General features: G+C 45.1%; 1 protein-coding gene across 1 annotated transcript in view; it reads left to right on the top strand.

Annotated features, from left to right (window-relative positions):
* The window catches only part of LOC134677461 (nuclear pore complex protein Nup98-Nup96), a 93764-nt gene extending 74542 nt beyond the window's left edge, over positions 1–19222 (top strand). The window contains exons 38-48 of the mRNA XM_063535943.1: positions 737–859; positions 2781–2958; positions 6729–6900; positions 7054–7175; positions 7272–7400; positions 9171–9321; positions 11969–12071; positions 13128–13249; positions 13709–13824; positions 15210–15357; positions 17819–19222. Coding sequence (XP_063392013.1) covers positions 737–859; positions 2781–2958; positions 6729–6900; positions 7054–7175; positions 7272–7400; positions 9171–9321; positions 11969–12071; positions 13128–13249; positions 13709–13824; positions 15210–15357; positions 17819–17905 — 1451 coding nt within the window. The 3' untranslated portion in view covers positions 17906–19222. The remainder of the gene's footprint in view (positions 1–736; positions 860–2780; positions 2959–6728; positions 6901–7053; positions 7176–7271; positions 7401–9170; positions 9322–11968; positions 12072–13127; positions 13250–13708; positions 13825–15209; positions 15358–17818) is intronic.
* The last annotated feature ends 5375 nt before the right edge of the window (positions 19223–24597 follow it).

Raw genomic sequence — 24597 nt, forward strand, 5'->3', positions numbered from 1 at the left:
GTTGGCTGACGGAGGCGGTGGCCGCCATCACCGACCGCGAGCTAGAACGGCCGTGCAAACCGGAGCCGGAGGATGGTAAGTGTATAGCATGTTCCCGGCACAGATGACTTGTCAGTAGTGTACCGTCACCGGGAGCTGCTACGTTGGCTGACGGAGGCGGTGGCCGCCATCACCGACCGCGAGCTAGAACGGCCGTGCAAACCGGAGCCGGAGGATGGTAAGTGTATAGCATGTTCCCGGCACAGATGACTTGTCAGTAGTGAACCGTCACCGGGAGCTGCTCCGTTGGCTGACGGAGGCGGTGCCCGCCATCACCGACCGCGAGCTAGAACGGCCGTGCAAACCGGAGCCGGAGGATGGTAAGCTATACCACAGAATAAATAATAGTACTAGGTACGGAAGGTCGACTCTCTAACGAAACGAGTCTATTACGACAGATATAGCGTTCCGCAGCGGTGCGCGGCAACTACTACTGCTAGACACCAAAATTGGTGTGGGCCGCATGTACTTGTAGCGACGCGACGAAATCGCGGAGTGAGCCACGCCTGGCTACTATACAAAGTGTAACAATAATAGTGGGGATCCGTTTAAGGGCATATTCGGTATCGTGTTCTGAATACGAAAACGCAGCAGAATTTTTTTTTGACGCATTCTTTTTCTTGATTCTCGTGCAAATCTGCCAACCCTCCATAAAAAGGTGTAATATTTTTCGTTGTAAATAGTTATTTATTTACAGAGACAGACGGGCACAGTGCGCGTGTATGGACCCTACTATTAGGCGGACGGTTGCTGGAGGCCTGCAAGGTCTCTAGAGACCACGGAGACATGCACATGGCCACGCTCATCGCGCAAGCGGCTGGTAAGTTTTACCACAGATATTTAATTGAGAATATATTTAAACCTTGTTTCGATATAAATGTTCTAAAGGGTGAGTACTATTAAATTGTCGCTAACATATTCCGTTTTTTTTCTAGACTCTCAACCTTTTTGGTAAAACTTATTATATATATCAAAATTAGAATGTATTGGCATCTTTTATTCTTAAAAAAAAACATTCACTTGTATTTGTCTTTCAAGATGTCGTCAAAACAAAAAAGCGTGCGCGATTTAATTTTGCAAAAATTTACTATGAATCCCTATATATCTACTTTGGAACTTGCAAAATCGTGCAATACAACTCGGAGAACAGTGCAAAGGACCATAAAAAAGCTAAAACGAGGTAAAACTACTGAAAGAAAGCAGCGAGAGGGTCATCCGACAAGAAAACGGAACAAAAAGTTGGAATCAAAGGTGTGTAAGCTGTTTGATCAGAACCCGGCTATTTCGTCCCGAGATGTGTCCAAAAAAGTTGGAACAAGCCAAAGCAATGTACAAAAAATAAAAAAAAACTGCGGTATTGTTACATACAAAAAACAAAAAGCTCCGAAAAGAACGGTTGATCAGTATAATCGAGCAGTTCGACGTTCTAGATTATTGTACGCCTTGTTTGTTCAAAATACAGCAGGTTGCTTAATCATTGATGACGAAACGTATGTAAAGGCTGATTTCAATTCAATACCAGGCAATCAATACTTTTCTTCCCGCAACGTCTCGGGTCTGCCTGAATCAGAAAAAGTGATTCCAGTCGAGAAATTTGCCAAAAAGTTCCTCGTGTGGCAAGCAATATGCCAGTGCGGTATGAGAAGTTCGCCTTTTGTAACCACTGGCACAATTAACACAGATATTTATATATCCGAATGCCTAAAGAAAAGGTTGTTGCCACTTATTAAAAAGCACAATTGTTCGACATTATTTTGGCCGGATTTGGCAAGTTGCCATTATTCATCTAGAGCTATGGATTGGTATAATTTGAATTCTGTCGATGTTGTACCAAAGGGATTAAATCCGCCAAATTGCCCAGAATTACGGCCGATAGAAAAATACTGGGCAAATATAAAAACAAAATTGCGGAAAACATGCCAACCGGCCACATCATTGCCCGATTTCAAAAGGAAGTGGATTAAATGTACTAAACTTATCACAAATGATTCCGTGCAAAATTCTATGAGTCGGGTCAAGAGTAAAGTCCGAGAATTCTCACGTCGTGCTCTAGACAAACAATAAAACGGTTTTAGCTCGCCTATTTTATCATAAACTTACCAATAATAAACATTTTTGAATTTTATTGTATATTATTTTATTGTAAAAAATTTTATTCAAATTGCGACAATTTAATAGTACTCACCCTTTAAGCATACTCACGGTTAGAGGTCCCATCACATTAGAACAGCCCATGCATAGAGGGAGTTGGACTCATTTCTTACGATAAGCCCCGTCTCCATATCGCGCGGCAAACTATCGAACAGTGGTTTAGCATTAGAATGAACTTGGAAGAAGTTAAGCGATTTTGGCACGTCTTTTAATTGAAAAACGCTTATTAAAAATCAGTAACTATCATTTATGAAAGCAGAAGAGTATAAATGATTGTATTAGATTCATAAATTGTTACATATTTGCCGTAACTTATTTTTAAAATGTGTTTTTCAATTAAAAGACACATCAAGATTGTTTACCTTATTTCTAATGCTAAAAAAACGAACTATAGATAAACTATATCTTATCTTATTGTAGGTTTTTCGACGCGCGGCAAAGATGTTCGCGCACAGTTGGGACGGATGTGTACTCGTATATATTTATTTCAGTTTGCTCGTGCGGCCGCATACATGGATAATGAAAAGTGTCGTACGAAGTATAGAGATAGAAGAAGCGTCTTGAGTGGTGACCACATAAACTGTTTTCAGGAGACGGCGTATTCCGCAGCCTCATAGCTCGTCAGCTGTCTCAATGGCGAGAGTGCGGAGCCGAAAGCGCAGTGTCAGCCCACCGACTGGCCTCCTTACAACTCCTCGCCGGCTTGGAGAGCCCCCGGACCAAGCTTATGGAGGGAGACTGGCTGCAGACGCTACATGCCACTGCCAGGTATCTTGTGAAAAGCATGCATTATCAGAATTATTTCGTCAGCTGTAGGCCAAGCACATGATTGGCGCGACAGTATCTCGCGGCGAGATAGACTATCCCTCTTTTTCTATCTATGTTAACAAAAGAGGGACGGGTAGTCTATCTCGCCGCGAGATACTGTCGCGCCAATCATGTGCTAGCCCGGCTGTCATAATGGGGAGAGAGTGCTGAAGGCACAGTATCAGCCCACCGACTGGCCTCCTTACAACTTCTCGCCGGCTTGGAGAGCCCTCGGACCAAGCTTATGGAGAGAGACTTGCTGCAGACGCTACATGCTACTGCCAGGTATCTTGTTAAAAGCATTCATTATCAGAATAATTTCGTCAGCTGTCATAGTGGGAAGTGCTGAAGGCACAGTGTCAGCCCACCGACTGGCTTCTTTACAACTCCTCGCTGGCTTGGAGAGCCGCCAGACCAAGCTTATGGAAGGCGACTGGCTGCAGACGCTACATGCTACTGCTAGGTTAGTGTTCATAGCCATAGATAATGAACAACTTTTTAGCATAGAGTTAGGGATTTGAACCGAGCAAAAAAAAAACATTACTACTTCCATGAACAAGAGAATGCCAATGTTGGACTTCTAATATACATACCTCGCATCAATGTACCAAAATATAAAGTTATTAGGTTGAGAGGCAGTCATTACTACCGAGCTCGAACGCAGTTAGAGCGCCAATAGTCCGAGGTTGAAATGATGCCTTTCACCCGAGATAAACCTATAGGAACCTAAAATCCTCTAGTGCAGAAACGTATAATTTTCTGCACACCTTTTAGAACAACAACGGTCTTTGTCTAGATTGTCTATCAATCGTATTGATGGAATGACACTTTGACGTCACGTTTGTTTAGGTACAGTCAGCAGCAGAAGTCGCTATACACTCCAGGTGCTCAAAGAGAGGTAAACGTTTAAACTGTCAAAAAGTTGTTGACTGTCATGGTAGGATTTACTTGTGAGCGCTTAGCGTGTCACAAAGATGTTAACAGTCACTATTCATTAATTTCTACGCTAACAACATGTCATTGATACCTTAGCTGTCAAAAAACCACTGGTATCTAAGTGGTCAACGTGTCAAATATATCTGAACAATATGGAAAAATAGACTTTAAAGCATACAAGTATGGTCGAATATTGAATGAAAGATAGCCATGCTAATTTCAGGTAAAGCGTTTTGACAATCATCGAAAGCAGTACAGTCTTGTCATCACATACATCTATCTCACGTTTTGTCCTTCAACCATTTGACAGAAGCCTCTCGGTCAACTTACTGCAAACTATTTCTTTTAACTGAATCGTCAAAACGAATGACACATAGCGAAAGCTAACTGAAGCCGAATTTAGAGCCAATTGTCAAGGCACGTTGTGGTCTCAGTAACAGGCGTTTGCTTTTCAAAGCAGAGACCGCGGGTTCTAATCTCAGTCGTACGCACCTAGAGATTACCGCTTTTTATTTTTTTTGGGTTTCATTTCTATTATTAATTCGTGTCTTCTGGTTTTATGTTAATTTCGCATTAGATAATAATTAATTATAATTTTTGAAGATGTGTCACATGTAGCGTATGTACGACTTTCTAACAAGACGTTGTAGGTTTGAACCCGCAGTGGGCGTTCCTTAGATTAAGTACTCATCAAACATACTCCTGTGCGGAATGCCAATTGATATTTACTGCTAGGTTGGATATGTTTAACACCTTTACTGCCCGTGCTCCTCACGTGGGGCCACGGCTAGCCTCTATTACAAAGCCATAAGGTTTACATGTCAGATTGGGACAGTGAACGTGTTACGTTTCAATTTAATTATTTTCTCCTTTGTGCTTTGATCGATTCGGGGCATCGTATTTTAGTACTATACAGGGTGGCCCATTTAGATCGGTCAGTATGGGAAAATCTAAAACTATACCTAAGACATACACCGATCTCTTCTTAGGAACCATTTTAGTAACAAGAAAAACTAAATTCAAACATTTAAAAAAAATGTATGTAAAATGTATTGAAAAACATGGTGGTCTTTTCGAAAACTTACTAAAATAAATTAAAGGATATGAAAACAATCATCATCATCATCATCTCAGCCATAAGACGTCCACTGCTGAACATAAGCCTCCCCCTTCAGCAGTGGACGTCTGCACGTCAGCAGTGGAAAATGAAAACAATGCATTTTATTAATTTCAGACATCATGTCCCATAGTAACATTTACTGCTTAAGACCTACACAATCGATATCTAAATATAAATAGTCTTAGTTTTATTTTTCAAAACGTTCGGGGTTCGATTCCTAAGCTGAGTACACATTTTTTTAATGTATGAATGCAGTTTTTCGTGTTACTAAAATGGATGACATGGTTCCTAAGAAGAGATCAGTGTATATTTTATAGTATCAGATTTTCCCATACTGGCCGATCTAAATGGGCCACCCTGTGTACAATAAGCGTACTAAATAAATATATTAACATATATTCTCTCTCAACGTATTAGCTTAGTAATACAGCGGGGAAACGCTGCCAGCGTCCTCGGCACCATGCCAAAGGGGCCCAATTTTTTAGACATATTTTAATTTTATTTCATTTAATTTTGCAGTTTTTAGTTTTAATTTAGTTTAAATTTTATATACAGGGTGGTAAGATAAGTCCGGCCCTGGAGGGAAACTACCTTAAATCCTTAAGCTGGCTCATTTTATTTAAAGGAGACATTCCTTTATTTTTAAGAAGAAACAAAACTGCATTCAAAGATTTTCAAAACCTCGCTTGACTCGCCCGGGACTTTCGAATCCGTCTAAAAATTCCAAAAATAAAAACTCGCAATTTTATTCTACTAATCGATACAGTTAATGTTAATGATAATATTTCTCCAAGAAACATTATCATTAACATTAAGTAATATTTAGTACTTAAGATTTTTTTAGACAAGCCAAATGAAGAAAAAAATAAAAATACTGTGAATGCAGTTTTGTTTCGTTAAGTAAAATGAGCCAGCTTAAGGATTTAAGGTAGTTTCCCTCCAGGGCCCGACTTATCTTTCCACCCTGTATAAGTTAATTTATTATTATGTTTGTATCTACCTTATAAATAATATGTATAATATGCTCTACGATTTGGAAGAACGGCCGCATATTATTACAGTTAAAATAAAAAAACCGATCATTCTCGTAGAACCTACGTATTTATTGTCTAAGTTTGACACTTGACGATAAAATACTTCTTTAAGAAAGGAGGTGTCAATTATTTATTTTTACGTCAAACTAAGTTTATTTCATACAAAATAAAAACAATTATAAACTATTGTGGTGTCAATTCGTAGCTGCTACAGTATTTTTTTTAAAGTTAAACAGATAAAATGTTGATGCTTAGTTACCATTGAAATAACAACTGCTTAGCAATTGGTGGCACCCTGGCTGCTGACGTACGTGATTGGCAGTGCGTGTAGGTATTAATGACAGCAGCTTGAATTTGACTGCTTAGTTACCACTGACTTTGTAACCGTTATTGTCATTGTGATTAAATAAGGGTGTATGTGTTAAAGAAAAACTCAGGAGTTAAAATATATGTGACGAACTGAAAGCCTACGTCGAAATGACAACTTAGATGTCCTTATTTTTGTGACGATTGAAGTGTATATGTTTTCTTGGACACCTTGCCCGCTCAGGTATATCTGCTGCTGACTGTACATAATAAGATACGTAAGAATGAACACTTTACCTAATACTATTAAAAATAACCACTACATTTATCCACAGATACATCTGCGCCCCCGTGCCCTCGCTCGAGCACGTGGTCCGCACGTACGAGAGCTTCTTCGTATCGGAGCCGGAAGGCGAGGCCGACCTCACCACAGTGCTCGACGAGCAGGCCGAGCTCAAGTGCCCCCTGCCCCCCTATATGGGGGAGTATGACGTCACCGTGCACGATGTGAGTATCCTGTATACAGTCTGTGGCCTGTAATACGAGCAAAAAATTTAACTGTATGCTATACTCATACTGACCAACATTTGCTCAGCAACTTTTGATATAATATAAAAAATTTGCTGTTTAACACCGAATTAATGTATCCATTTGTTGCAGAACGGCAAGCAACGCCGCGTGCTCGACCTACGCTACGAGTTGATCAGGGCTCGAGCCTTCAACCACCGCCCGAAACTGCACCCTGCCGCCTACACCCCCGACCCTACCGACTACAGTTTAAGGTACATACTATATTCAGAGCCCACTGTGTTCCACTCCTGGGCACAGGCACAGTGTAAAAAGTAACAGAAAGCTAATTGATGTTTTTGTTTCTATAGTTTCCTGCTCGGCGTGTGGTTCGGGAGCCCCTCTATAGAGAGCATCACCGGGGTCGCGGAGCAACTAGAGGCGGCCGGAGCGTGGCATCTCGCCGTGCAGGCGCTGGCTCACCACCCTAACGATGCCGCGTGAGTGTGGATGTTTCTATAGCTTGCTGCTCGGCGTGTGGTTCGGGAGCCCCTCTATAGAGAGCATCACCGGGGTCGCGGAGCAACTAGAGGCGGCCGGAGCGTGGCATCTCGCCGTGCAGGCGCTGGCTCACCACCCTAACGATGCCGCGTGAGTGTGGATGTTTCTATAGCTTGCTGCTCGGCGTGTGGTTCGGGAGCCCCTCTATAGAGAGCATCACCGGGGTCGCGGAGCAACTAGAGGCGGCCGGAGCGTGGCATCTCGCCGTGCAGGCGCTGGCTCACCACCCTAACGATGCCGCGTGAGTGTGGATGTTTCTATAGCTTGCTGCTCGGCGTGTGGTTCGGGAGCCCCTCTATAGAGAGCATCACCGGGGTCGCGGAGCAACTAGAGGCGGCCGGAGCGTGGCATCTCGCCGTGCAGGCGCTGGCTCACCACCCTAACGATGCCGCGTGAGTGTGGATGTTTCTATAGCTTGCTGCTCGGCGTGTGGTTCGGGAGCCCCTCTATAGAGAGCATCACCGGGGTCGCGGAGCAACTAGAGGCGGCCGGAGCGTGGCATCTCGCCGTGCAGGCGCTGGCTCACCACCCTAACGATGCCGCGTGAGTGTGGATGTTTCTATAGCTTGCTGCTCGGCGTGTGGTTCGGGAGCCCCTCTATAGAGAGCAGCACCGGGGTCGCGGAGCAACTAGAGGCGGCCGGAGCGTGGCATCTCGCCGTGCAGGCGCTGGCTCACCACCCTAACGATGCCGCGTGAGTGTGGATGTTTCTATAGCTTGCTGCTCGGCGTGTGGTTCGGGAGCCCCTCTATAGAGAGCAGCACCGGGGTCGCGGAGCAACTAGAGGCGGCCGGAGCGTGGCATCTCGCCGTGCAGGCGCTGGCTCACCACCCTAACGATGCCGCGTGAGTGTGGATGTTTCTATAGCTTGCTGCTCGGCGTGTGGTTCGGGAGCCCCTCTATAGAGAGCAGCACCGGGGTCGCGGAGCAACTAGAGGCGGCCGGAGCGTGGCATCTCGCCGTGCAGGCGCTGGCTCACCACCCTAACGATGCCGCGTGAGTGTGGATGTTTCTATAGCTTGCTGCTCGGCGTGTGGTTCGGGAGCCCCTCTATAGAGAGCAGCACCGGGGTCGCGGAGCAACTAGAGGCGGCCGGAGCGTGGCATCTCGCCGTGCAGGCGCTGGCTCACCACCCTAACGATGCCGCGTGAGTGTGGATGTTTCTATAGCTTGCTGCTCGGCGTGTGGTTCGGGAGCCCCTCTATAGAGAGCATCACCGGGGTCGCGGAGCAACTAGAGGCGGCCGGAGCGTGGCATCTCGCCGTGCAGGCGCTGGCTCACCACCCTAACGATGCCGCGTGAGTGTGGATGTTTCTATAGCTTGCTGCTCGGCGTGTGGTTCGGGAGCCCCTCTATAGAGAGCATCACCGGGGTCGCGGAGCAACTAGAGGCGGCCGGAGCGTGGCATCTCGCCGTGCAGGCGCTGGCTCACCACCCTAACGATGCCGCGTGAGTGTGGATATTATATATCTTCTTCTACCTAGCGTTATCCCGGCCTTTTCCAGGGTCCGCTTTCCTGATTGCGCTCCTCCACTTTGCGCGATCCTGGATTCACGTTCACAAAAAATACCGGGATAAAGCGAGGAAGAAGTGAAATCTTTTAAAAAATCTCCTAAAAACGCAAAACGTGATATAAATAAAGTTGTATTTTTGGTATATTATTTGGAGTTGTAAGATTTGGCCGCTCTATTGACAATGTTGTATTTCAGACGGGGCCATTTAATCCGCGGCGTGCTGTCCCGCCACGCGCCGGCGCGCGCCGACACGCCGGAGCTGCGCGCGCGCCTGGAGCTGGTGGCGGCGCTGCGCGTGCCGCGCCGGTGGCTGCTGCTCGCGCAGGCGCACCGCGCCAAGTACGAGGTGAGTCCATACAGACCGGCCACGTTGTTATATCCGCGGCGTGTTGGCCCGCCACGCGCCGACACGCCGGAGCTGCGCGCGCGCCTGGAGCTGGTGGCGGCGCTGCGCGTGCCGCGCCGGTGGCTGCTGCTCGCGCAGGCGCACCGCGCCAAGTACGAGGTGAGTCCATACAGACCGGCCACGTTGTTATATCCGCGGCGTGTTGGCCCGCCACGCGCCGACACGCCGGAGCTGCGCGCGCGCCTGGAGCTGGTGGCGGCGCTGCGCGTGCCGCGCCGGTGGCTGCTGCTCGCGCAGGCGCACCGCGCCAAGTACGAGGTGAGTCCATACAGACCGGCCACGTTGTTATATCCGCGGCGTGTTGGCCCGCCACGCGCCGACACGCCGGAGCTGCGCGCGCGCCTGGAGCTGGTGGCGGCGCTGCGCGTGCCGCGCCGGTGGCTGCTGCTCGCGCAGGCGCACCGCGCCAAGTACGAGGTGAGTCCATACAGACCGGCCACGTTGTTATATCCGCGGCGTGTTGGCCCGCCACGCGCCGACACGCCGGAGCTGCGCGCGCGCCTGGAGCTGGTGGCGGCGCTGCGCGTGCCGCGCCGGTGGCTGCTGCTCGCGCAGGCGCACCGCGCCAAGTACGAGGTGAGTCCATACAGACCGGCCACGTTGTTATATCCGCGGCGTGTTGGCCCGCCACGCGCCGACACGCCGGAGCTGCGCGCGCGCCTGGAGCTGGTGGCGGCGCTGCGCGTGCCGCGCCGGTGGCTGCTGCTCGCGCAGGCGCACCGCGCCAAGTACGAGGTGAGTCCATACAGACCGGCCACGTTGTTATATCCGCGGCGTGTTGGCCCGCCACGCGCCGACACGCCGGAGCTGCGCGCGCGCCTGGAGCTGGTGGCGGCGCTGCGCGTGCCGCGCCGGTGGCTGCTGCTCGCGCAGGCGCACCGCGCCAAGTACGAGGTGAGTCCATACAGACCGGCCACGTTGTTATATCCGCGGCGTGTTGGCCCGCCACGCGCCGACACGCCGGAGCTGCGCGCGCGCCTGGAGCTGGTGGCGGCGCTGCGCGTGCCGCGCCGGTGGCTGCTGCTCGCGCAGGCGCACCGCGCCAAGTACGAGGTGAGTCCATACAGACCGGCCACGTTGTTATATCCGCGGCGTGTTGGCCCGCCACGCGCCGACACGCCGGAGCTGCGCGCGCGCCTGGAGCTGGTGGCGGCGCTGCGCGTGCCGCGCCGGTGGCTGCTGCTCGCGCAGGCGCACCGCGCCAAGTACGAGGTGAGTCCATACAGACCGGCCACGTTGTTATATCCGCGGCGTGTTGGCCCGCCACGCGCCGACACGCCGGAGCTGCGCGCGCGCCTGGAGCTGGTGGCGGCGCTGCGCGTGCCGCGCCGGTGGCTGCTGCTCGCGCAGGCGCACCGCGCCAAGTACGAGGTGAGTCCATACAGACCGGCCACGTTGTTATATCCGCGGCGTGTTGGCCCGCCACGCGCCGACACGCCGGAGCTGCGCGCGCGCCTGGAGCTGGTGGCGGCGCTGCGCGTGCCGCGCCGGTGGCTGCTGCTCGCGCAGGCGCACCGCGCCAAGTACGAGGTGAGTCCATACAGACCGGCCACGTTGTTATATCCGCGGCGTGTTGGCCCGCCACGCGCCGACACGCCGGAGCTGCGCGCGCGCCTGGAGCTGGTGGCGGCGCTGCGCGTGCCGCGCCGGTGGCTGCTGCTCGCGCAGGCGCACCGCGCCAAGTACGAGGTGAGTCCATACAGACCTGGGCCGTGTTGCCTAATAAACTACAACTATTATTACAAGCGGAACTCCTTTTCTAATAAGTGAAATTAGAAAAGGAGTTCCGCTTGTAAGGGCTTGTGCACAAACCACGCGAGGTCCGATGAGGGAGGAGGGGTCACGAAAAAATCACGATAGATCACGTTGGGGGAGGGGGGTATAAAGGAAACCTCACGTGTATTTTTCTACAGTGAACGAAACTAAGAAAAAACACTCTTCACTCTGCACTTCAAAATAGCGAGTCTAGTTAACGAAAATATAAAAATAAACACGATTTTCTATGTACAAGACTATTTATCTTAAAATTAGGTCGAATGAAAAAATTTCAAAAAATACACGCGAGGTTGTGTGGGGGGAGGGGGAGTACCTAAAAACCTCACCAAATCAGGTGCTGCCCCCTACTTTTGGCGATACCTATACCAATATTAACTTATAACAATGATGTTGGCGTATGCTCGAAATTTTAATATAAGATGTATCCAGGTAGAGTCGAATATTGAATATCTTCTGAATGTCGCAGGAAGTTCCGAAAATCTGTCACATTAAACGAGAAATTCTTGTTTATTTATATATATATTTGGGGAATCTCGGCAACGGCTCTAACGATTTCGATGAAATTTGCTATATGAGGGTTTTCGGAGGCGAAAAATCGATCTAGCTAGATCTTATCTCTGAAGCCATGTCTCCATATCACGCGGCAAACCATCGAACCATCGGCTGCCGCGCGAGCCAATGTTCGATGGTTTGCCGCGCGATATGGAGACGGGGCTTGAGAAAACGCGCAATTTTGAGTTTTTATATGTTTTCTCTCAGAAAATACACGTTAGCACGGCAGTCAAACTAATGCATTTGTGTTTTGTTATAGCACCTACCGGCGGTGGAGGCGGAGCACCTAGTCGGAGCGGAGCAGTGGAACGCCGCGCACAAGGTGCTGCTAGAAGAACTGCTGCCCGAAGCTGTGTTGGCCGGTAACTACACTTTCCTCCTTAACCGGATGTACATACATACATACATACATACTTTCACACATATAATCACGCCTATTTCCCGGAGGGGTAGGCAGAGACTACAGATTTCCACTTGCTACGATCCTGACATACCTCTTTCGCTTCCTTCACATTCATAACATTCCTCATACACGCTCGCCGGTTTAGGGTGCTCTTGACCTGTACTTTCTTCAGGATTTCCCCGATCTGATCAGAAAAAAGTCCGCCGAGGTCTACCCCTTCCAACTCCCACTTCCACTTCTCCCTCATACACTCTCTTTGTCAGCCTTCTTTCACTCATTCTTTCCACGTGTCCAAATCATCTCAACATACCTTTCTCAATTTTTAGTCACTACATCTACATTCAGTTCACGCTTTTCCCTTATCACACTGTTCCTAATTATATCTTGCAATCTCACGCCACACACACTTCTCAACGCTCTCATTTCCACTGCATTCACTTGGCTCTGATGCCTCTTCTGCCATACCCAACTTTCGCTACCATACATAAGTGTAGGCAACAACACCCTTCTATGAACAGCCAACCGTGCTTTAAACCGGATGTAAATTGACTAATATATAAGTTTTTGGCAAAAATTTCATTTTTGGTACAATCTTTTATCGCCGACTGTACTTTTCTTCCCATAGGCAACTAATACTCATCGAGACAATTCTAATAACCCCAAACACAATTAGGTTGCGTTGTTTCATCACAGTGTTCCTATGGCCACCTCCTGTCTCCATCATCAGATCAGCTCGATGGTACCATAATTGGCATGGCATTGTCATCCGATTTAGACATGCATGCAAAATTTCAGCTCAATCGGAAACCGGGAAGTGGATCAAATTTAACTTGCAAGATTTGATTACAGACAGACAGACAACGGTCAGGTGAACCTAAATAAAAGCTTGTAATAACCTTCTGTACTCGTGGCATTAGCCGGGACAAGGCTAGGAACACGATAACTTATGTTAAGATATTCCTAATAAATTATCCCCCATCTATTTCCGATTATAACTGAGCCCACATGTCCACAGATGACCTGCGCAGTATAGCACCGCTGCTCGAGCAGCTAAACGAGGCCGCGGGACGTCACGAGGTCAGCGGCTGGCAGCGCGGGGGGCAAGCGCTGCACCACTACATCCGGGTGTGCGACGAGGTACTTACATCTAGTCTATGACCTGCGCAGTATATTTCAACTTTATTTTGATATACTGTTTATCCTCTAGCCTACCTATAAAAAGGTCTCCTTTTCCATTCTAATTTGAACGTTGTGTTGACAAAATAAAATTTCATTTTGCTTGGCAAGGTTTGACATATGGGCGGTTAGAGGTTAGTATTGATAAAAAATAATGACGTACGAGTACTATATTCTTAGAGGAATATTCGAAAAACAATTTACAGTCTAACATTCGCTGAATATTGTTGAGCATTAGTTTTTGTCCGTCGCGACATCTATTGTGGACTAGCAGTACTGATAAATTCCAGTACCTGACTCTAGATGTCGGCTGCGAAATAACTCGTGTTTTAGTAAGAAAACTGATATATGGAGTTACTACTCTTTACTTGTATTTCTCTATGATTGTCATTGCATTAAATCCCTATTGTTATATTTCAGATTCGTAGCCTAGTATCGTGTATGGAGGCCGACCGCGAGAGCGTCCAGACACGCTTAGAGGCCTTGCGGCCTCGCGTGGCCGCCGCCTGCCGCGCCCAAGCGGGTCTCACTGTCAAGTGAGTTAATTTTTTATGATTAACTGAACAAAACATTAGAGGATAAGAGTGTGAAAGGAAAAAAGTGTCAAGAATTGGCTAATTATTTTTCTATTTGTTTATTTTGAATCTAATTGCAATATCCATAGTAGTTGTAATTCAATAACCGGTTAAAGTGACCGATGCAGGTAGGAGGCACGCGCCGTTTTACTTATCAATAGACAAAGGATTTGTCGTTCGGGGCCAGCTACAAATCGAACGAGTATAATAGGCTAGATCCATCGGCAACCTTTTACAAGGGCCACATAGTAGTTAACGGAGGTGATGCGGGCCGTACTTTGTTAATATTTATGACTTTATGAGACATTGTCGTTTGTCACTATTACATACAAAATAGCCAAGGCGGCTCTCGGGCCGCAAGTGACAGGTTCACGAGCCGCATGCAGCCCGCGGGCCGCAGGTTGCCGACCGCTGGGCTAGATGATACATTTTTATTTATGGTATCAATCGATCAGGTTTGTTTTTAAGATCAAATGTCTGTATGGGACCCATTACATTAAAGCAATACAAAAGTCAGAAATGATAGTCAAAGTCCGACAGTCGTACTTCACGCGCCAAACGCTTCCAATAAAACGATTAGTGACCATGACTTCAAGGTCACTGAGAGTCGATCTTGAAGTATGAACAAAACAAGAAAATTGTGTTTTTGTCGGTGAAATATTGCGTTTATGAATATAGTTGCTATACAATCTTTTTTTGGATAAAATGTAAGGAATCGAATGGTATCCTTATTTCCTTTAAGGAAGTTAAAAAAAAAACTTAAATTTTGAAACTTTCAGGTCCTATATTTTTATATTGTGTCCATATATGGGGCATTATCAGTGAAAAGGGATCTTATTGTTATTGTTGGAGCATCGTTAATAATGGCGTATGCGCCATCGACAATAAGGTTCCTTTTCATAGATAACGTTACATATTACATTAATATCCACGTAATTGTACTCGATTTTGTTATAAAATTCAACATGTGTCATCATCTCAATAAACAAAGCATTTGTCGTTCGGGGCCAGCTACGAATCGAACGACTATAATAGGGTATTTTATACTGTATTTAAAATAAATTATTTGACACCATGCATGAAATAAAGCACCAGATAATTATTAGAAACACACAGATAGGAGTTAGTTTTAAACACAAGTTCTATTTAATAAATCGTATAGAAATATAAAAACAATACACTCTTTTTGTTTGGGCAGTCGTGTAAAAAGTACGTGAGTTGACTATGACGTCACGATGTAATGTTTCATATCATATAAATTCCATATTAGCAAATCGTTTTGACAGTTCTAAAAAAGAAGCTGATTTGACTAGTAGGAAAATACCCTATTATGATTGTATCCATAGGACCCCGCGGCACTCGGCGGCGCGCGCCGAGATGGGCGCGCGGCTCCTGCAGCTGGCGGTGGCGGCGCGCGAGCCGCCGCAGCACCTGGCCGCATTATTGGCCGCGCTGCCGCTGCCGCCCGACTGCACCGCCACCGCCCGCCAGAAGGTAAATATTACATCAGGGTCAAACTTTAACCACCACCGCCCGTACTCTGCGTTCTGACTTTGTAAAGCATACTGAACAATAGTTATTTGTTTCACTCGGGGGCAAAGTTGTTGTTTAACCGCTCGTGCTAATATTGATACCCGAGCGAGCGAAAGATTCCAAAATTGAACCGCGAGCGTAGCGAGTGGATCGAATAATGGAATCTTGAGCGTTGCGAGGGTTTCAAAGCACGAGGGTTAAACAAAATTTTTCACCACACCAACCCGAAGCAAATATTAAATGTAAAATATCAAACAAAATCAAATCCAAATGAATGTTTTTAAATATTTATCATCCAAAGTCATCATTTAAAAGTCATCAATTCTACCAGCAAACATAAGAAAACAACTCAAAATTTGCATTTGATTACTTTGCCTCACATGTGAATAAAATGCAACTCTGCTATCAGTTTTTGAAATGCAAAGTAAGCCTTTACGAGCTGGTGTGGTGAAAATTTTATTATGGGACCTCTGCCGAAATTGCGAAAAAGAATAGGGGGTATTACTGCAATGTTCAAAGAAGCACATAATCAAAACTTTTCGTAGGTACCCAAAGGATTAAAACAGGACTCTATGTCTGTCTGTCACCAAGCTGTATCTCATTTTATTTTTATTTTATTTATTAACCATGAACTCATGAACCATGATAGCTAGGCAGTTAAAATTTTCACAGATAATGTATTTCTGTTGCCGCTATAACAACAAATACTAATAAGTACGGAACCCTCGGGCCTCGGTAGGGGAGTCCGACTCGCTTTTGTCCGGTTATAGGTTATAGGTTATAGGTTTTCGCGGGCTTGGTTTCCGCAACTCGACGTCATAGTATTGCGCCTATTTTGCGTGATGGGTTGGCGGCACTATTCCTGCCAACCCAGCTCTACCAAGAAGCCTAGCAGACCCTTGACGTTGCCGACGACTTCTGGGAGAGACCCCGGTGAGCCGAGGTGTTGTGCCCGGTATTTTGCCACCCCTGGGCATTCAAGAATGACGTGGGCGGCTGTCTCCTCTGCCTCCATGCATGCTCTGCAGAGGGGGCTATCTGTAACACGTATGGTTAGTAGGTGTTTGTTAAATGAGGCGTGTCCAGTTATTGCCCCAGCTATAAGCCGGAGCTGTGGTCTCTTCAGCTGTCGAAGCCTCCGCGACAGATTGGGGTTGAGTGTCGGGAGGGCTTCCTTCGCCTGCCTGCAGGTGCCTAGGTTAGACCAGTATTGTTGGTGTTTTACCTTGGTGTTGTGTCGCAGCGTGTTCCGGAGCCAGGCATATGGCAGAGGTAGGATTGGCTCAGGTCCTGCCACCTTCAGTTCCGAGCCACCTCTCGCCAAGATGTCGGCTGCATCGTTACCTCGTGAGTTGCTGTGTCCTTTAATCCACTGCAGAGTTACACCATTGGTGGTACATACCTCTGACAGAGCTTTGTGACATTCGTAGATTAGCCCTGAAGTGAAAGTATAACTTTGTAGAGCTTGTAGTACTGATCGACTATCAGAGAGTATGCGGATGGGGTAGTCCATTACTTCCCTTGAGACGATTGCGTGTGCTGCCATTATAATGCCCATACATTCCGCCTGGAAGACTGTGTTATGGGCACCAAGTGGTGTCGAGATGTGTATGTTTAGGTCCTCTGAGAAAACCCCAGCGCAAGTGCCTGACCTTGTTTTTGATCCGTCCGTGAAGATTCTCAGCTCCCTTGGGTTGAGTCCTTCATGGGGTTCTTCGTGTAGTTGTATTTTGTATTTCTTGTCGAAGACGTACTGCTTGGGTATCCTGTCAGTCACCGCTTCTATAAGCGGTTCCTTACCTATGGCCTCGTAGAGGATTTCGGTGTGTGGCACCCTAGGCAGTCTCCAGAGATTAGATTTTTTGAGACGTACCGCCGCAGCCAGCGCTTCTTGTTGTATAAAGAGGTGCAGCGGCGGGAGGCCCAGTAAGGCTTCCAGGGCCGCGGTTGGTGTTGTCCTCATGCAGCCCGTTGTCGCCATACAGGCTAACCTCTGGAGTCGTTGTAGTCTAGCCTCCACTGTGGATAGTTTTGTCCGGTTTTTTTAGGGTTCCGTACCCAAAGGGTAAAACGGGACCCTATTACTAAGACTCCGCTGTCCGTTCGTCCGTCCTTCCGGTCACCAGGCTGTATCTCACGAACCGTGATAGCTAGACAGTTGAATTTTTCACAGATAACGTATTTCTGTTGCCGCTATAACAACAAATACTAAAATAAAGATTTAAATGGGGCTCCCATACAACAAACGTGATTTTTGACCAAAGTTAAGCAACGTCGGGCGTGGACAGTACTTGGATGGGTGACCGTTTTCTTTTTGCATTTTTTTCCGTTTTTTTTTTTGCTTTATGGTACGGAACCCTTCGTGCGCGAGTCCGACTCGCACTTGCCCGGTTTTTTTTAATATTTATCATTTTATCAACAGATCACGATGGAGCTCGCCGAGCAGGCTTCAGAAATGTGCATAGAATCGTCAGACACATCCCCACACAGACCCACGATACAGGCGTAAACTACTAGCGGTATTAAATAAATAATAGTACTATACTGCAAAACGTAATTCAAGACCAAAAAAGTAAGACAATGTTCCCACTGCAATAATTTGTTTGTATAATAGTAAATTCGTTTTGATAAATACTCACGCTATGATAATTTATTTATTAGTAACTTTACTCCTACGATTTAAAAAAGTACTTCTATTTACTTATTTGTACATAAATACAAGGCGCGCTAGTAAAAAAGTGGCAACATTTCTTACTTTTTTTTTGGTCTTGAATTACGTTTTGCAGTTTACGTACAGAAGGTAAAGCTCTGGTTTCCTAGGATAGCGTTGCCGTCATATAGCGGCCGTCTCAAAATACTACTCATCCTTGTTTAGCCGTATTATTTTGTATGGAGACGGCTGCTATATGACGGAACCGCTATCCTAGGAAAACCGAGCATTACAAAACGCGTCTATTACGACAGATATGGCCGCTAGGTGGCGCAAGCGCGAGGCGTCCCACACAGACCCACGATACAGGCGTAAAGTAGTAGCGGTATAAAATAGTTGTGGTCAAAGAATAGGGGGTATTACTGCAATGTTCTGCCGCCAGAGTGCAGCACTATGCTAGCTAGTTAACCGATTCGGAGCTGATGACACGCATGCCGTGTCATCAATGTTTTTTTACGTGTGGCGTATGACACGGGAGGAGTGTCATCATATTATATGGCGCATGGCATGGCTGCCGTGTCATGAAATGATTATTCCGCGCCACAGCTTATAAAAGTTTTCGAAAATGGAACGCGCAACGAATCGGTTAACCATAGAGTAACTTTATACATAAACTGTTTTTTGATAAGTTTTCACAGACAATAAAATATGACATCAAGGCGGTTTGTTAACAAGAGCCTAGCGGGAAACGCGTAAATCGAAAGTTAGTTATCTGTCTCTCTATCAATCGAATAGGCAAGAGTGATAGAGAGGCAATAACCGAACTTTCGATTGTCGTGTTTCACGGTAGGCCATGCGATTTAGCTAGTGCCGCCCTCTATGCAGAGGTTTGCGTAATATTCCCTATTTCTTGTGGAAGACTAGTAAGGCTCCGTACATTCGATAACTCTGGTTGTCAAAATTTTACGTTTGACAATCCAGTTATCAAAAATCATGGCGCCATCTACTTCAGCTACCAAACTCGGGGCGTTCATACCCACTTATTCATAAAACTTTACGGGCTTGATTTAGTTAAATTATGTTTTATGGACCCGGGTAAGTCCTTAAACCACGTCCAAGACCACCGGTGGACGGGCAGCAGCATCCCTCAAATTCGGTGTACTCGACTGCGATCGCCAACCCGCCTGCCAAGCGTGGCGATTATGGCATTCACCCCCCAAAAAAGGGGGAGGCCTATGTTCAGCAGTGGACGTCTTATGGCTGAGATGATGATGATGATGTTTTATCCCTTTCTTCATCATCATCATATCATCATCTCAGCCATAAGACAGCAGCCATAGCAGTCCACTGCTGAACATAGGCCTCCTCCTTGGACCTCCATACGTGCCGGTTGGAAGCGACCCACATCCAGCGTCTTCCGGCGGCCTTAACAACGTCGTCCGTCCATCTTGTGGGTGGACGTCCTACGCTGCGCTTGCTAGTCCGTGGTCTCCACTCGAGCACTTTTCGACCCCATCGGCCATCTTCCCTCCCTTTCTTAGAAATACATAAGTCAAAATGACAGATAAAGACAAACGATTCATAGCTAATTCGTCAGTAAAGTATTTGAACGTCAAAAGACTAACCCCCTTATTCATAAACGCGCTACAAAACTCAATTAGCTAATAATCTTTTGTCCTTATCTCTCATTTTGACTTATGTATTTGTAAGAAAGGGATAAAACATAATGTAACTAAATCTGTCCTGTAAAGTTTTATGAATATGGGGGTACCAGCCGCCATCAGATATATCGGAGCGGCCAAGGTGTTCACAATATCTGAACAAGCACTTTCACGCCTTGACAATAGAGGCGTGTTCAGATATTTGTGACCACCTTGGCCGCTCCGATATATCTGATGGCGACTGTACAACTCTCCTATATTTAGTAACTCGTTGGTTTAGTTTAGGTTGGTATTCCACCAGTCCAATTTCTTTGTCTAAGGGGTCATCCATTAATTACATCACACGTTTAGGGGGAGGGAGGGGGTCAAGAAAATGTGACATATTGTGACATGGGGGAGGGGGGAGACACAAACTTTGTGACGTCACTTTAACTTCATCAGTAACCGAAAATTTATTTAAATTATTTTATTCGCTGTACATTTAAATAACAAGTTTTTAAAACGATAATCGTTTTTATTCGTTTAATTTTCTTTCCTAAGCAGTTTTGGGTTATAAAATTACTAATATTTATATCGTCAAAAATATTTTGATAAAATATTAATAATACTTAGGTACTTACTTAATTCGATTTGGCGATTTCGTAAAAAAAATTTGACGTCACACTAGGGGGGAGGGGTTTGCCAAATGTGACAAAGTGTGACAAGGAGGGGGGGAGGGGTCAAAAAACCTAGAAATTCGTGTGACGTAATTAATGGATGACCCCTAAATGTCATTGCGTCTCACTCTCTCGTTAAGCAAAATTGTGAGACGCACACACACTGGACAAAGATATTGTACAGATGGATAAATAGAAAGTTAAGCGTTTTGTTAAATCCGTATCTCGAACGTAGTAAATTATTTTAGTGACATTGAAATTCAAATACCGGGTGTGGCCTGTAACCTCCTTCCTGGCGTTATCCCGGCATTTTGCCACGGCTCAAGGGAGCCTGGGGTCCGCTTGACAACTAATCCCATGATTTGACGTAGGCACTAGTTTTTACGAAAGCGACTGTCATCTGACCTTCCAACCCAGAGGGGAAACTAGGCCTTATTGGGATTAGTCCTGTTTCCTCACGATGTTTTCCTTCATCGAAAAGCGACCTGCAAAAACCTGCACCTGCTGAAGCGGCAGTGTGGCCTCATGAGCAAATAATTAAAACATAGACTGTACTCCTCAAACGGTGACACTTTTGTTCATAAACTTTGAAGTGTATTAAAAATCAAACCACAAGTTATTTTTAAAAGTCGCTGAACAAATGTTGTTGTATGAGGATATAGTAGGAGGAGGAGTAATTTATATACACGTATTATTTATTATAAACTCAATCAGAAGTATACTTAGCGCCGCTTGCGCAATTCCACTAACCCGGGGTTAACCGGTTAAACCTGGAGTGACCATGGTTCCCAGTACCACAGAATAATTAATAGTACTACCGTACAGAAGGGAAACTTCCTACAAAAACGAAGTTTGACAGCGGTTCAGGGTCGAATCATGCTGTCTCTTTCTAATATATGGCACTATCCCTTTCGGCTATTTAGGGTTGTCAAAAATCAAGTGATTATCTTATGTGGTCGTGCACGCAAAAGGAAGTCAAGTGGTTGCAACCCTAATAATTGCTCGGAGCAATGCTGAGCCGAGCGGAGCCGAGTTTGACCAAAGTCAGGAGTTGCCAGTACAATTTAACATTGGGCAAACGGTTTAACCTTTTCGACGCCAATGACCGATATATCCGCACCGCAGGTTCAACGCCAAAGACCGATTAATCGGTCACAGGCCACAGAGCAACATAGACCTACGTGCATATGCATAAAGTTCAATTTCAGTTTTGACACTTCGGTGACGTGGCGTCCGCGTGACAGCTTTTGTGTTTGACACGGCGTCGAAAAGGTTAACCGGTTAACCCCGGGTTATTGGGATGGTGCAAGTGCCGCTAAGGTATCTAAGGAGTGCTTTAATCGAGCTACGGATTAATTCCTAAAAAATGTAAAAAATAAATTAAGTTTTCTTTATAAGTCTTTGCCCCCCCCCCCCCCCACATCTGGCGTCTTTCGAGCGTCGGCGTCTGTCGGCGTCGGTCCAGCGCTATGGAAAATGACGTCGCTGCGCAGTTGCGTCGACGTCGGCCATAGAATTGTAGACGCCGACGCTCGAAAGACGCCAGATGTGGGGGGGGCCTTATAGTTAAAAAGGTCGCTTTTACATAAGTAAAATCTACCTGTAGGTATAATTTTAATTGTACAGTTTCATTTTCACATCAATACCTCTTTCAGTAATTTGACATTTCCTTTCGAAACATTCAATTTTGAATATAAATTATTTGTATATTAATATTTTGGTTCATATTTTCATCTATGACATATGCTATAAACAAAGTTTGCATCTGTTATAGGGCGTCCGCTAGTGGAGCAAAGCCTTTAGCAGATGGCGCCAGCATAGCTTGCCATGTCAATCCCTAGAATAGTATAATTTTGATTTTTTTAAATAGAATTTTATGCCTTGCATGCCAGCGTTTTAAGCCAAATCTCATAGAACAAGGGTCAAGCTATGATGGCGCCATCTATGCAAAGCTTTGACAGTTGCCAACCCCATTGTAGTTAAAATCCGTAGTATCAGCGCCAATTAGCAACGCTCATAGAGTCGGACCAAGAAAAGTCTGCAGCGGATTTGACAGCCCACGCAGTGCAAGTGTTATTTATACGTCATAATTTCATAGAAGTTTGACGTTTAAAATGACACTTGCATTGCGTGGGCTATCAAATCCGCTGCAGACTTTTCTTGGTCTGACATTTTTCTGATTTGAGTCAATTCTTTTTCATTTAACCCGCTCCGTGCAACTGTGCGAGCTAGCCGACGCCGTTAGGATAATGAACTTCCCAAATTGTAATATTAAATTAAACCAAAAAAGTAAGATTTAAATATTATATTGTTAACCGTTTTAACATCTGGATTAAATCTTTACATTAATTTCGTACTTAACTTACAGTACTAAAATCTAAATTATATGCTGTGGCAATTCTTACTTCGAATATTCATGGTGGCTACTACTTTGTTTACATTCGATATTAGAATTGTAAACCAATTGAGTTTGGGCTCGCTGGAATCGTTGTAGATTTGCTTGCATTAAAATACCGTTTATAATTTAATATAAAAAATGCTATAAATAAAATATGAATGAGTTTTAGCCAAGCATATAATATTTAAATATACTGTAACAACTGACATTATGTTATAAAATAAACTTAAGTTAAATACAATTAGTCAAGTAACATTGTTATAATATTATAAATATAAAATCATTTGTTGTACGATTTTGCATGTATGTATCTATTACTGTGATGTATTATCCAATAAACTGGCCATTCTTTAAAAGGATTTGCTTCGATTGTAATAAAAAATATTTTGAAATAATACTGGTTTTTCATTACATATTATTATCTTATAATTATAATTTACTAAGTTTGGTTTGTAAATCCAAAAGCCTACTTAACACATTCATTACCACTAAGTGCTACGGGTTACGCTCGTAGCGCGTAGCCACGGTTTCGCCGTATGTAGCGCGTAGTCGCTACGAACAGTGTACCCGACAGTCGGGATCTTGGTGTTGAATGTGTTAAAGTTCGTTTTTAGGGTTCCGTACCCAAAGGGTAAAACGGGACCCTATAGACTTCGCTGTCCGTTCGTCCGTCCGTCCGTCTGTCACCAGGCTGTATCTCACGAACCGTGATAGCTAGACAGTTGAAATTTTCACAGATGATGTATTTCTGTTGCCGCTAAAATAACAAATACTAAAAACAGAATAAAATAAAGATTTAAATGGGGCTCCCATACAACAAACGTGATTTCTGACCAAAGTTAAGCAACGTCGCGCGTGGTCAGTACTTGGATGGGTGACCGTTTTCTTTTTGCATTTTTTCCATTTTTTTTTGTTTTATGGTACGGGATCCTTCGTGCGCGAGTCCGACTCGCACTTGCCCGGTTTTTATTACATATTATTATATTATAATTTACTAAGTATTTACAAACCAGAAGCCCACTTATAGTTCGTTTTTTTTTTAGCATTAGAAATAAGAGTGCTTTTAATTGAAAAACACATTTTAAAAATAAGTTACGGCAAATATGTAACAATTATGAATCTAATACGATCATTTATATTCTTCTGCTTTTATAAGTGATAGTTTTTGTTTTTTAAAAAGCGTTTTTCAATTAAAAGACGTGTCAAGATCTTACTTTCTTGCAAGTTATTTTTATTGCTAAAAAATACGAACTATAGGTATATGAGAAATAGTAGATTGTTAACCAAGGGATGAAAGTCACTCATTTCAGCCTCGGACTATTGGCGCTCGAACGCAGTGAGTAAATTACCTAGGCAGAAATTATGCCTTTCACCCGAGTTAAACAGTCATTCAGTCAGTTTCATTTCGAATACGAGGAAAGTAAAATGCATGTTTTTTTAAAAACATGACTGACTTGATACATTTTGATGGTATTTTTGAGGGTAGGTACTTTCTATTAACAATTTAGGCAAAAAAGTATCGTTATTTATGGAATTGGGAGTCAAAATATCAGAATGGAAATTGTATAACAAATCCATTTATACCCAAATTTCAATAGATTATTTTTATAAAATATAGCATCTGCCAGGGAGAACTGGCGTAGAATCGTTCGTCGTTCAACGTGACCACGACTGCTCTGCCAAGAGTAATTCGACGGAGAAGAAGATCTTTATAAAATCGTACTTGGAACCTAAAATGCTCTTGTGCAGAAACGTATCATTTTCTGCACACCTTTTAGAACAACAATAACCCTCTTTCAGAGCATGAGAAATGAAAAAAAAATTGCTAGTGAAATT

This window comes from Cydia fagiglandana, chromosome 26, assembly GCF_963556715.1.
Source record: "Cydia fagiglandana chromosome 26, ilCydFagi1.1, whole genome shotgun sequence".
Taxonomy (NCBI): Eukaryota; Metazoa; Arthropoda; class Insecta; order Lepidoptera; family Tortricidae; genus Cydia; species Cydia fagiglandana.